At 51.0% G+C, this 12705-nt stretch overlaps 1 protein-coding gene and 1 long non-coding RNA gene across 6 annotated transcripts in view; one reads left to right on the forward strand and one right to left on the reverse strand.

Moving 5' to 3' along the window:
• Positions 1-35: 35 nt before the first annotated feature.
• On the reverse strand, positions 36-6128 carry LOC102901539. 4 transcript variants are annotated; one of them, XR_006592909.1, is made up of 4 exons: positions 6113-6128; positions 4496-4702; positions 2207-2536; positions 36-495 (listed from the first exon to the last, which is right to left on the reverse strand). It is a non-coding gene; the product is annotated as an uncharacterized LOC102901539 (long non-coding RNA). The 4 variants fall into 4 exon arrangements; XR_442487.5 differs by lacking the exon at positions 6113-6128 and adding an exon at positions 5814-6068; XR_889852.3 differs by lacking the exons at positions 4496-4702; positions 6113-6128 and adding exons at positions 4703-4835; positions 5814-6063.
• The window catches only part of SLC25A43 (solute carrier family 25 member 43), a 33270-nt gene continuing 25465 nt past the window's right edge, over positions 4901-12705 (forward strand). Inside the window, exon 1 of one of the 2 annotated variants that reach the window (XM_045050550.1) lies at positions 4901-5539. In XM_045050550.1, the coding sequence (XP_044906485.1) occupies positions 5265-5539 (275 nt within the window). In that variant the 5' untranslated portion in view covers positions 4901-5264. The remainder of the gene's footprint in view (positions 5540-12705) is intronic. The other variant, XM_023248805.2, reaches the window with a different exon arrangement.

Raw genomic sequence — 12705 nt, forward strand, 5'->3', positions numbered from 1 at the left:
TAGTTGGAGTAAGAAGCAAATGGACCGGAGACAAATTAACAGGAGAAAATCAAATTTAATTTCAGGGGCATAGGGAATCCACACACGCGTAAGATTCCAAAGACAGCCAGGCAGTGCGAAGTCACCCTGAACTAAGGAGGAGGAAGGAGTCTGAGACTACAAAGGGAAGCAATGCTCACAGGAAGAATGAAAAAGAGCGAACGTGGTAAATAAATGTTGACTGGGTCATCCAGAAACAATGGGACACAGGGAAGATTTTGATCAACCAGACTTTGCTGAATTCCTCGCTCTCCACCATACCTACTTCACATTATAATGTAGGTAAATGTGGCAATGGCTCCCTTCCCGGAGCACGTCCCCAATCTCATTTCTTTGAGGCAGTTTTGGGGGCAAGGTCAAAATTTCTCCCTGCGTCTTCTGGGCCTGGATTGTTTTCAGCTCGGCATGATCTGCGTGACCAAAGTGACACATCTTGGGGGCAGTCGGCCTTGGCCCCTACAACACAAAAGGGCACAGTCAAAACTCAATCTCCCTTGCACCTCTGTTCCCAAGTTTCACGTTTCCCTTCCTTGAGGGAACCTGTTGAATAGCTTTTTGGATGTCTCTGCAGAGGAATTATCTCGCTTTTTTTAAAAGAAAGCCTGGCATGGGGCGCCTGGGTGGCTCAGGTCATGATCTCCCAGTTCATGAGTTTGAACTCTGTGTCCGGCTCTGTGCTGGCGGTGAGGAGCCGGCTTGGGATTCTCGCTCTCTCCTCTCTCTCTCTGCCCCTCCCCTGCTCGTGCTCTGTCTCTCGATAATAAATAAACACTTAAAAACGAGAAAAAAAGAAAAAATTCAACTAAATGTAAAGATCAAATTGCCAGCACTCCATCTAGTAGATAGTAAGGAGCTCCACTGAGCTGCAGCCGAGGGTTTTAAAGGTGGGGGTGGGTGGGCCGGTATTCTTAGCAAAGAATGCGTTGTTTTAGGCAAGGTCACCCCCCTAAGGGGAACGGGAGGGTCCAGCAGCGTTACCTCCAAATAAATGCTGACCAGAAAAGTCCCAGGTTGGTTAAGGACCACATTTCTGGGAGAAGCTGGGAAGCTGCAATTAGCCTGGGTACTAAGTTTTGGTGGGGTTTAACGTAAGTGACTCCATTTTTAACAGAAGGAGGGAACAAAGGGGGGGGGAACCCACATAAAGGAGTATCTGAGCGTGAAAAAAAAATGCAAGGAAAGGTGCACAGATGCCTGCCAAGCTCTTACCCCTGCGCGCCTCGAAGCATGTGCAGGGGGCGCCTAACTCTCTTTAACACACTTCTGTACTGTTTGTCCCAGCTTCTGACAGGCATGTACTACTTCTGTAATTTGCAAAATTCCACAAGGCTAAAGAATAGAAGACAAATTAAGAGAGCAGGCATCAACTAACTTTGGTATAATCATAGCAAGATAGGGGTGCCTGGGTGGCTCGGTCGGTTGAGCGTCCGACTTCGGCTCAGGTCATGATCTCGCGGTTGGTGAGTTCGCGTCCCACGTCAGGCTCTGTGCTGATAGCTCAGAGCCTGAAGCCTGCTTCGGATTCCGTGGGTCCCTTTCTCTCTGCCCGTCCCCCGCTCATATTCTCTCTCTCTCTCTCTCTCTCTCTCAAATAAACATTAAAAAAAATTTTTTTAATCATAGCAAGGTACACTATAATCTGAGAAACATCAGCAAGTCAACTAAAGTAATTTATTGTTTTTAAAAAAAAGCCCAAACTGGAGTCACTTGCCCCCACCTAGGACGGCAAGCCGAGATTTAGTTTCCACCTCTCCCAGGAATGTGACTTTCTAACAGTCAACCTGAAATGTTTCCCTCAGCACTTGTCATGTAACCTACATGATAAATACCCTGCCATTCCCTTCCGGCACTGCCCACCCCTCCAAAGCAGATGTCCTGGCCCACAGCAATCCTTTCTTTTCTTTTGCTAATAACAATCCCAAGGAGGCTCCAGGCTCTAAACGGTCAGCACAGAGCCCTATGCGGGGCCCGAACTCACGAACCGGAAGATCATGACCTGGGCCCAAGTCAGAGGCTTAACCGACTGAGCCCCTCACACGCCCCAATTTTTATTTTTATTTTAAAGTAATCTCTACACCCAACGTGGGGCTCGAACTTGCAACCACGAGATCAGGAGTCGCCCGCTCCGCCGACCGAGTCCCGCCTCCTCTTTAAAAAGTAACCGTACCTTTTTAACAGAGAATTCTAGTTTCACGTCACGTTCCTTTTCCCAAGTTGGGGATCCTTAACCTGCTAGTGCTTCTTCACAGACGTTTCAACGAGGGTGCAACAGAAGCAGTAACGTTAGCTTGAGTCTACGAGGCACAGTGCACATCCAAGACACCGTCAGAAACCGATGTATGGTTAAGATCAACGCACACCAGGTTGTCAATCCTAGCGAATGAATGGGCCGTGGCAGAGCAAAAAGAACACACCTCATTGTGTTAGCACCCTATCGCGAAAGGACAGAAGGACAGGCAATACATATTCCTGTTCGTCATGTTACCGTTTAACGCACCTGCAGTAAAAAGAAACATACACTTTTTTACTTTCTGGGTTAAAATAAACCGTCAGCTGGTGATTTCTCCCAGCTCCCAGCTCTGAAAAGTGAAACGCTTGTTCCTGCCTCTGGCTCACTGGAGCATCTTATTCGTGCTGGGGACAAAAAGAACAGCAGCGCTGGAGACAAGAGCATGTATGTACCCTGTCGTCAGGACGGGTGCACGTGTGACGCTCACGCAAGCTGCCTTAAAACAAAATGAAAAACAGGAGCGCCTGGGTGGCTCAGTCGGTTAAGCGTCCGACTTCGGCTCGGGTTATTTAGATGCCTTTTAGAAAAGGTTTCTTTATTGTCCTGTGTGTCGGTAACTTGTAGAAAATAACTGTATGAAGGGCGCCTGGGTGGCTCAGTCAGTTTAAGCATCTGATTTGGGCTCAGGTCGTGATCTCACAGTTTGTGGGTTCGAGCCCTCCATCGGGCTCTGTGCTGACAGCTCAGGGCCTGGAGCCTGCTTCGGATTCTGTGTGTGCGTGTGTGTCTCTCTCTCTGTCTCTGCTCCTCTCCTACTCATGCTCTTTCTCTCTCTCTCAAAAATAAAAAAGAGGGGTCCCTGGGTAGCTCAGTCGGTTAAGCACGCGACTTTAGCTCAGATCATGATCTCACAGTTCATGGGTTCAAGCCCCGCGTTGGGCTCTGTGCTGACAGCTCGGAGCCTGCTTCGGATTGTGTCTCCCCTCTCTCTCTCAAAAATAAACACTAAAAAAAAATGTTTTTTTAAGAAGTAAAAAGAAGAAAAAAAGAACTGAATGAGCCTAAAAGCAACTGTGTACCTGGGATGTTTTACCCTAAGAGACTGCTGACCGCCCCTTTCCTTTTCACTGTTACTATCAATGTGGCTTTTTAAAAAGAGAGACAGGGAGAAATTGGGAGTTCTTTTTAACTTAAGATAATTCTTCTTAAAAACAAAAAAAGAAAATTCTTCTTGGGTTCTGGCCAAATCACTCTTAGCCTCCATTCCTTGCCCTCTGAAGCTTACAAAACCACTGAAAATGTCCCTATTTGAGGTACACCCTGCAGTCATAGCGGACGTGTAGTGTAGCTATTAGGTGGCAGAAGACTGACCTAGATTTGAATCCCGCCTGCCTCCAGCAGCTGTGACCTAGAGCAGGTCAACCTCCCCGTCTCGGTTTCCCCTTCTCCAAAATAATACCCAATCGTAGCACACACAGTGCCTTCGGGGGCCGTGGACAGGCGGTCCCAAGATGGACCACTTCGGCAGGCCAACCCTTTGGAGCTGAGGCAATCGAGACCCCGTGAGCTCAAAAGAAACTTTTGCCCCTCCCTTAACGACACAAAAGAATTTAAATTGAGGGTCTTTTCCTGAATAAGGGCTATTACCAGAGATAAATTTTATCTGAGTGACGCATCTGTCTGGCAGGACAAACATCTAATTACCAAACATCTGCTCTTACTGCCCGTGAGCTGCATTCCTTTCCTTTCAAGTCCCAGACCCTACCCCCCTTCTGAGTTCAGGATGACATATATCCCTTGTTTTGCCTGTCTTTGGAATTTCCACGTGTGTGCGGTTCCCTGTGTGTACAAAATTAAATTTGATCTATTAATCTGTCTTATGTCAATTTGATTCTGTTGTTTAAGTATACTTATTTCTTTCTGACAGAGAGAGAGAGAGAGAGAGAGAGAGAGAGAGAGAGACATAGAGCAAGCACCAGCAGGGAAGGGGCAGAGAATCCCAAGCAGGCTGTACAAAGTCAGCCCGAGCTGCACTGGGGTGGGGGGGGGGGGGGGCGGAGGGCAGGGAGCTCGAACTCAGGAACCGTGAGATCATGACCGGGGCTGAAATCCAGAGTTCGGCGCTAAACGGACTGAGCCACCCAGGCGCCCCTCGGGTCAATTTGATTCTTTATCTAGAAGGACCTTGAAGGGGACAGGAAATTCTTGCTGCCCGGAGGTGCTTACCTGTGTCATTGTTCATTTAATCTTTACAACAACTCCTAGAGATAGTAACTACAGATCGAGCAACTGAGGCACGGAGAGGTTGGACTTCCCCCAGGTCACACGGCTGGTAAACTGCGGAGCCGAGATGCTAAGGCAGGTTCCAGAGTCCAAACTCTAGCCGCCACCACGTACAGCCTCTCCAAAGGAGGGCAGTAAACGAGGACGTACCTGTTCAAGGATGATTTGAGGATTAAATGAGATCATGTGCGGGAGGGAACCCGATGTTTGACAAGGGCGACGGGTGGCAGCTGTGTGTAATCGGTTTCTTTTCCCCTTCTGCGTTGCGAAACTGGCCCGCCTTCTTCTTGGAGCAGAAAAGCAGAGGTCGGAAGGAGAGCCCCGGCCCGGGGAGGAAGGGGAGGAAGCGGCCGAGGTGGAATGTGGAAAGGGGAGGGGGGCGGGGGAGGAGAGGTAAACACGAGAGACGAGGCGGTGGGGGGAGCGCTGACGACTTAGGAACCGAGAAGTGGGGGCGGCGGGGCCCTGGGGACTCTCAACGGCAAACAGAACCGGGCCCTCCGCAGCGCGCGCCGTGCAGGGGCGAGGCCTCAGCCCGGGGCGGCCTCCCCGCCCAGTCCCGGCCCCGAGGCCGGCGCGGGCGAGGACCCGGCTTCCCGTCCCGGCCGCGGCCCGCCCCGTTGCCGGGCGGGGCCCGACCCGCCCGCCGCGCCGGGAGCCGCAGCCCCGCGCCACGCGGTCCCCACGGGCCGGGCCGGGCGGCCGGGGCGCGATGGCGACGTGGCGGCGGGACGGCCGGCTGACGGGCGGCCAGCGGCTGCTGTGCGCCGGCGTGGCGGGGGCGCTCAGCCTGAGCCTCACCGCGCCGCTCGAGCTCGCCACCGTGCTGGCCCAGGTCGGCGCCCGGCGGGGCCGGGCCCGGGGGCCGTGGGCCGAGGGGCTCCGGGTGTGGCGCGCCGAGGGGCCCCGGGCCCTGTGGAAGGGGAACGCGGTGGCGTGCCTGCGCCTCTTCCCCTGCAGCGCCGTGCAGCTCGCCGCCTACCGCAAGTAAGCCGGGGTAGGGTAGGGGCGGGGCGGGCCCGGGAGCCGGAGCCGGGAGGCCGCCGCGGCCCGACGCCGCCCTGCTGCCGGGGCCCGCGCTCGGGGCGGGGCGGCGGCGCGCTCGGGGAGCGGGGGGAGGGGGCGCAGCCGCCTTCCGGATCGCGTGCGAGCCCCTCGGGACACTTCGGCCGGGACGCGGGCCCCCGGGGCGCACTCTGGGGCTCCCTGCCCCGCCAGGCGCCGTTTTGTGGGGGCGCGGCCCCCGCCCGGAGAGGCTCACCGGTGTCGGACGGGCGAGGACGTGGAATGGGGCAAAAGCATCTCCAGAGAGGTGGCTCCAAACCATTCCCACCGTCCACCGACTTGGAAAGTTCCGTGCACCGACTTGCAAAGTTCGCCTTGGGCTGCCTCAGGAGAGACAGACCCCGCGGAAGGGGTGTCTGCGCGAAGGGGTGTCTGCGCGGTGGCGCAGTTGTGAGCAAAGCCCGCCGAAGAAAGTGCTTGGTTAGGGGGAGGTGCCACAAAAGGCCACAGATTTCTGCCCGGGCCCCCCCCCCCAAGCTTGCCTTTTGGGCTCACCAGAGGCTGCAAACGGGCCCCTCAACTTAACTGTCTCGCCGCACCCTCTGCCCACCGGCCTCCTCCTTTGGGCTTTTTTTCACCTTCTCCAACAAGAGCTGTTTTTTGTTTTTTTTTTTTTTTTTTTTTAATGTTTGTTTTTGAAACAGAGAGAGGGCGACTCGGGGAGGGATAGAGAGAGCCGGAGGAGACCTAGAATGTGAAGCACGCTCCAGGCTCTGAGCTTGTCAGCACAGAGCTGGAGGCGGGGCTCGAACTCCCGAGCTGATCGTGACCTGAGCTGAAGTCGGAGGCTTAACCCACTGAGCCACCCAGGCGCCCTCAACAGCTGCTTCTTAAGGAAACTTATCGAAACATGTAAATACCAGATGAGTCTTCAAAGCTTCCTCAGAGCTCAGAGATATCTGCATTTTAACTGAAAACAAGCTTAAAAGAATGAAATGGTACTGATGGAATTTCAGGAAGAGGGGATGTTTCTGTACTTGGGTTGGGATGGTCCCTGTGTTCCTCATTCCGTGGCGCACAGTGCCAACTCCGAAGACTGGCCTTGGCTCTGAATTAGACAAACAGCTCACAGTCTTGACCACACAGTTGAAGCCTTGGAGGCGAACAGCCGGGATTTTTGCCTTTTTTCTGGGAGGCCCGGCTTACCTGGCAGCTGACAAGCCAGATGGAATCATTCTTCTCATTGAGTCTCTAGCGTGCATGACCTAGGCTTGGGAGAAGTTACCTTCTCTTCCCCTGGGGAGGAAAGGTAGTGAGATCCTGGGGCATTTCTCTCAAGGCTCTCTTGCGACATCTGGCCTGATGTCTGTAAACAGTTCTCTGAGGGTTTTTTTTTTTTTTTTGTAAGTTTTATTTATCCTGAGAGAGAGTGCGAAAGCGGGGGAGAGAATCCCAAGCAGGCTCCCTACTGTCAGTGCAAAGCCCGACACAGGACTCGAACTCAGGAAGCTGGAGATCATGACCTGAGCGGAAGTCAGACACTCAACTGACTGAGCCACCCAGGCGCCCCAGTTATCAGAGTTTTAATGACTCCAGTCCTCCCTACTTCCCTCCATTCTCCACAAAGTGGTATGGAAATCTTACTTTGGAATGTGTACCAAGGAGAAGGGGGTGGAACTTTGAAGGCTGGTTGAAGTATTGTCAGCTGTTCTGGGGACAGCCTTCCTCTGAGAGGAAGACCTTTTCCTCTGTGGGAGGTTCTTCTAGCTGAACTAAGAAATTGACGTGAAACAGATTAAGGGGAGAAAGCCAAACTTAATTTCCTATGTATGTTCGGGAGTACACACACACACACACACACACACACACACACACACCAGATTGCAAAGACTGGCTAAATGAGGTAGAGATGTCACTCCGAACTAAGGAGAAGGAGGTGTAGGGGTCTGGGACTAAGAGTAAAATGTTTGGTGAACAAGTGTTTGCTGGGCCACTCAGAAACAAGGGGACTTAGGAATTTTTTTTATTATTTTTAAAGTTTTTTATGCATTTATTTATTTTTGAGCGACAGAGCATGAGGGGGCGAGGCAGAGAGAGAACAGAACCTGAAGCAGGCTCCTGAAGATGACGAAGCCTGCCCTTGGCCTTGGCACCACCTAGTATGTATAGACATCATTGGATTTTTTTTAACAGCACCATTGAGATATTGACCTATAAAAAGTGTGTATGTTTAAGGTGTACGACTTGATGTTTTGATGGACGTTGTGAAATGATCGCAATCAAGCTAACCAATATATCCATCACCTCTACATTGTGTGTGTGCGTGTAGACGCACACATTGGATTTCTGCAATTCCTGCCTCCTGCCCTGTAAGGTCCATAAGGTGGGAAGCATTATGCCTGACCTTCTGCCTCCAGATCTATTACTGTATTACATCATGCTGCCTTTCTGTCTGCATTCATCTGACATTAATTTAGCCAGGCTTCATTAAGTACCCGCTGTGTGCCTAATGCTGGGGCCACGCAAAGATGAACGGGGCGCGGTCCCTGTGCACCAGAGCTTACAGAGTGATAGAAGAGTAAGACTAGTGTGTCTGTAGCGTGTGGCTGAAATGCTATAGAAATTCACGCTTCTGGGGCGCCTGGCTGGCGCAGTCGGTAGAGCGTGCAACTCTTGATCTCCGAGTTGTGAGTTCCAGCCTCACGTGGGGTGTAGAAAAAAGAAAAAGAAATTCACACTTCTGATGAGGAGAAGATGTGAAGACTTCACAGAGGAAGAAAGCCATCTGAGTTTGGCCTTGGGAGAACGAGGAGGAATCTGCTGGCAAAGACGGGGAGAAGGAGGTTGCAGGTAATGTCAAGAACAAAGGCACAGAGGCGGGGAGGCATGTAGCATGGCTGGGACACAAGGTGGGTCTGCAGCAGTAATGGGAAGTACAGCCAGAAAAACAGGTTAGAATGAGACCTCAGAGTGCCAGGTTAAGAAGTCTGGTTCCACACGGCCAAGGTTAGGCGTGGGAGATGTTTGAGGAGGTGGGGGGTGGGTGTGATGATGAAAGCAACTCCACGGGAATTACTGTCATCTGGTGGCAGGACCAGTTAGGGACCTGTTGCACTAGTTCGTGTAGCCGCTGAGGGCACCTGAGACAGGCTGGTGACTGGGAGAGGAAGAAAGAGATAGTTACCCGGGCTAAGTTTGCTAATAATTTTTCCTGCGCGATTATTTTCTTTCTGGGAACTAAAAGGAAGTGTTTCAGTGAGTGGCTAGGCATAGAAAGCCAAGTGGTTGATTAATCATGGTGCCATCCTTCCTACATAAAGATGATACCTTTGGCCCAGCATCCTACTGACTCATCTCTACTCTTTCCTGGCCATGAGTTTGTGAAAACAGTTGGCGGAGGTTAATGGTATAGCCTAGGATCGTGGGTTTGAACAAAGCGTAAGCATCCAGAATGTTCAGGAAATGGAGTGGTTAATTGACTTGCCCCCAGAGAGAATTAATGGCAGAGTTGGAGCTTGAACCCGGGTCTTCTGGCTCCTTAGTCCAGGGCTCTGCCCACCGTCATCTGTCTGCTCACTTGGATTTCTGATCAAAAGTCCACTCCATAGTCTTTTAGGAGCTAGGTCCTTGCAATAAATAGTACGTAACACAGTAGATGGCTTTCAAATACATCAAATAGTAGATGCTCATCCAACTTTACGCCACGACTCCTCGCCTAGCTGTATAAACATTGGCCTGGGTCCCTGCAACACTGAAATAGTTCATAACCAACACCACCCCTTTATTGTATAACCACGTCATGAGCTTGGGTCTGGCTGCTAAGCTACGTTAGGTTGAAGTTCTACCTACATATGTCCAGGGTGTGTGAAATATCATTGCGGCTGAAAGGCAAGGGTCACTGCTGTTCACTAGCTTACCCAGTCTCCCTGGGAAAAGCTTCTGTGCTTGCGTGGGAAGCGAGCTGGGGGAGGAGAGCAGAAAGGGGGCCATTGCCGCCCCAGGCAATCAGACAAGAGCTTGAGCTGATGTCATCGATGGCCTATCAGGGTTGCCTGCCTTGACCCTGCAATTCTAAAGGGGAAGGATTGGTGGCCATTGCCTGTTCAGATGGTTAGAGCCTGAGAAGAAAGGACTCCTTCCTCTGGTTCCTTTTAATTTGGGAGATTTGAGAGGAAGACCCTCCTTTGTAAACCAGACTGATCAAAGACAAGGTTCCTATTCCTAGGCCATCAAGGTATTCAGCGAACCAACGGCCTGTTTCCCCTCCTGTTGCCCCATGGGTCACTGCTTTGGCAGGACTCTTGAGCTCTGTTAGGACCTATGCTGGGCGCTAGCACCGTGTCTGGCACGTTGTAGATGTTCAATAAATGGGGAATGAATGAATTCAGGCCCCGGACGTGGCCAAGTGGGATAGGGAAAACAGTGAGGCGATGAGAATGAATGGTGTTTCTTTTGGCATTTCAAACTCCCACCTTCGTCTAGATCCGTTCCAGCTTGCCGTGGGCCGCCCTTCCGGTCGAACATTTTCATTTCCTCTGTCCCCCCTGCCCCTCCTCAGGGTCCCCTCCAACCTGACTAGCCTGGGGAGGAAAAAAAAAAGGGAGGAACAAGGAAGTGTCCACGCCATGAAACAAGTCAATGGTCCCTTGGCGAATGCCTGCTGTAGTTACTGCGACTTTCAAAAGCAGCTGGTTGGGGCGCCTGGGTGGCTCCGTCGGTTGAGCACCCGACTTCGGCTCAGGTCATGATCTCACAGTTCATGAGTTCGAGCCCCGCGTCGGGCTCTGTGCTGACAGCTCGGAGCCTGGAGCCTGCTTCGGATTCTGCGTCTCCGTCTCTGTCTGCCCCTTCTCCGCTCATGCTCTGTCTCTCTCTGTCTCTCAAAAATGAATAAACATTAAAAAAAATTTTTTTATACAAAAGCAGCTGGTTAACTCACGAGTGTTTCTTTTTTACGTTTTCCATTAGTGCGGTTAAGGCAGGTTGACAAAATGAAGTTAAGACTTTCCTACAGTTTGAAGGAGATGCTTTTAATCGATGAGTGTTTACCTGGGCGCCAAGGAAACCTTCCTGGAACCTCTTCAGTGACTTCAGGACATGCCTCTTTGCGGGAGATTTAAAAGCCAAAGTACTGAGGATGCTCTCGTTGTTAAAAAGATAACAATAATTTTATTTTAGCCAAGCCCCGTTCACTTTCCTTTCAGTCAAACCCTTGATATTTCTCTCCCTCTCCCCTACCCCATTCTCTGGCAGAGAATATTGTTTTTCCTGGTCTCCAAGCGCTTTTTGATTTTGTCCTCATCAGCAAGGAATAAAATTCCTTTGCTTCCTGGCCAGGGAATGGGTACTGTGTGAAAGTCCCTTTATAACCATTTCTGCCAAGGTAGGCCCTCATGACTAGGGGATGCACTGCTTCCAAAAAGGGGCACCTGGGCGGCTCGGGCGGTTGAGCGTCTCTGCCTCTTGGTTGCAGCTCGGGTCGTGATCTCGCGGTTCGTGGGTTCAAGCCCCGCGTCGGGCTCTGTGCTGACAGCGCTTGGGATTCTCTCTCTCTCCCTCCTGCTGTCTTCCTCTCTCTCAAAATAAATAAATAAGCTTTAAGAAGTTAAATAACAAACAAGTAAATAAAGGGGGGGGAGAGAAAGAGAGACTGTAACACAGTGGCTTTCTGGTTGGCATTTGGAAAAGTCCACCCAAAGCCATTTTGGACTCCATTATAAAACTGTAGAGAAACACAAACCCCGTGTGCCCGCCGCCGCGCAGAAGTAACAGTACGAGCGACAGTATGAAAGTATAAAAGATACTTCAGGTATCTTCTTTGTTTTTATACAAGAAAATACACTATTACAGAGAAAGCTGGAGTCCTGTTCATTCTCATTCCCAGCCCCTTCCCCCCCCTCCACCTTCCTGGAGGTCTATTTTACACATTTTTAGATGTATCTACGCCTCTCAATGAATGATACAAGGTATGATTTTCATGGGTGTGTTTTTCAGTGTAAATAGTTTCTTAATTGTCATACACTGGAAGTCAGCCTGAGACTGGCTTTCTGCACTCAACTTTATGCTTTCAGGATTATCCACGTGAATACATAGTTGCAAAGTCATTTTAACTACAGTATCCATTGTATGAGCGTGCTACAATTTATCTCCCTATGAATGGACTTGTAGGTTGTCTGACTTTTCACAGCAACAGTGTCGTATGTGTCCTCACATGTACATGTGCAGGAGTTTCCCCAGGGGATGCGCCTAGAAACGGAATTTCTGGGGCGAAAGGCTTTCTTTCAGTTGTGCTAGATACTACAAAGGGGCCGTACCAAATTTACATTCCTTTTTAAAAAATGTTTATTTATTTTCCAAGAGAGAAGAGGGAGAGGGGCACCAGGAGGGACAAAGAGAATCCCAAGCAGGCTCTGCACTGTCAGCACAGAGCCTGATGTGGGGCTTGATCCCATGAACCGTCAGATCATGACCTGAGCCGAAGTGGGATGCTCAACCGACTGAGCCACCCAGGCGCCCCCCCCCCCCAATTTACATTTCTACCAGCAGTGGGTGAACATTCCTGTTTCCCCAGGTCCTCACCATCACTTCATATTCTCAGACTATTTCATCTTTGCCAATCTGCGAGGGGAGAAATGGTACCTTGTTTTTACTTGTCGTTTCCCAGACAGTGAGTGGGGTAACACATCTAATTGTTCAACCAATACATTTTTAAAACTCAACTACAGGGGGCGCAGGGGTGGCGCCTGGCAGGCTCAGTCGGTAGAGCGTGTGACTCCTGATCTCGGCATTGGAAGTTCAAGCCCCACATTGGGCTCAGAGCTTAGTTAAAAAAAAAAAAAAAATCAACCACTGGGGATGCCCCAAGTTATCATTTCAAGGGATTCGTTTAAGTTGCAACAGAACCAAAGGGGCACATTCCAGTATTTACCAAATACTCCTATTCATTTACACCCGGGGTTGACAGGCAGATAACAGGGGGGAAATGCTTAAAATCAAGTGGGAAGAGGGGCACCTGGGGGGGGGGGGGCTCAGTCAGTTGAGCATCTGACTCTTGATTTCAGCTCAGGTCATGATCTCGCAGTTGGTGAGTCCGAGCCCCTCATCGGGGCTTGGTGCTGACAGCACAGAGTCTGCTTGGGATTCTCTGT

The sequence above is a fragment of the Felis catus genome, chromosome X, assembly GCF_018350175.1.
Source record: "Felis catus isolate Fca126 chromosome X, F.catus_Fca126_mat1.0, whole genome shotgun sequence".
NCBI lineage: Eukaryota > Metazoa > Chordata > Mammalia > Carnivora > Felidae > Felis > Felis catus.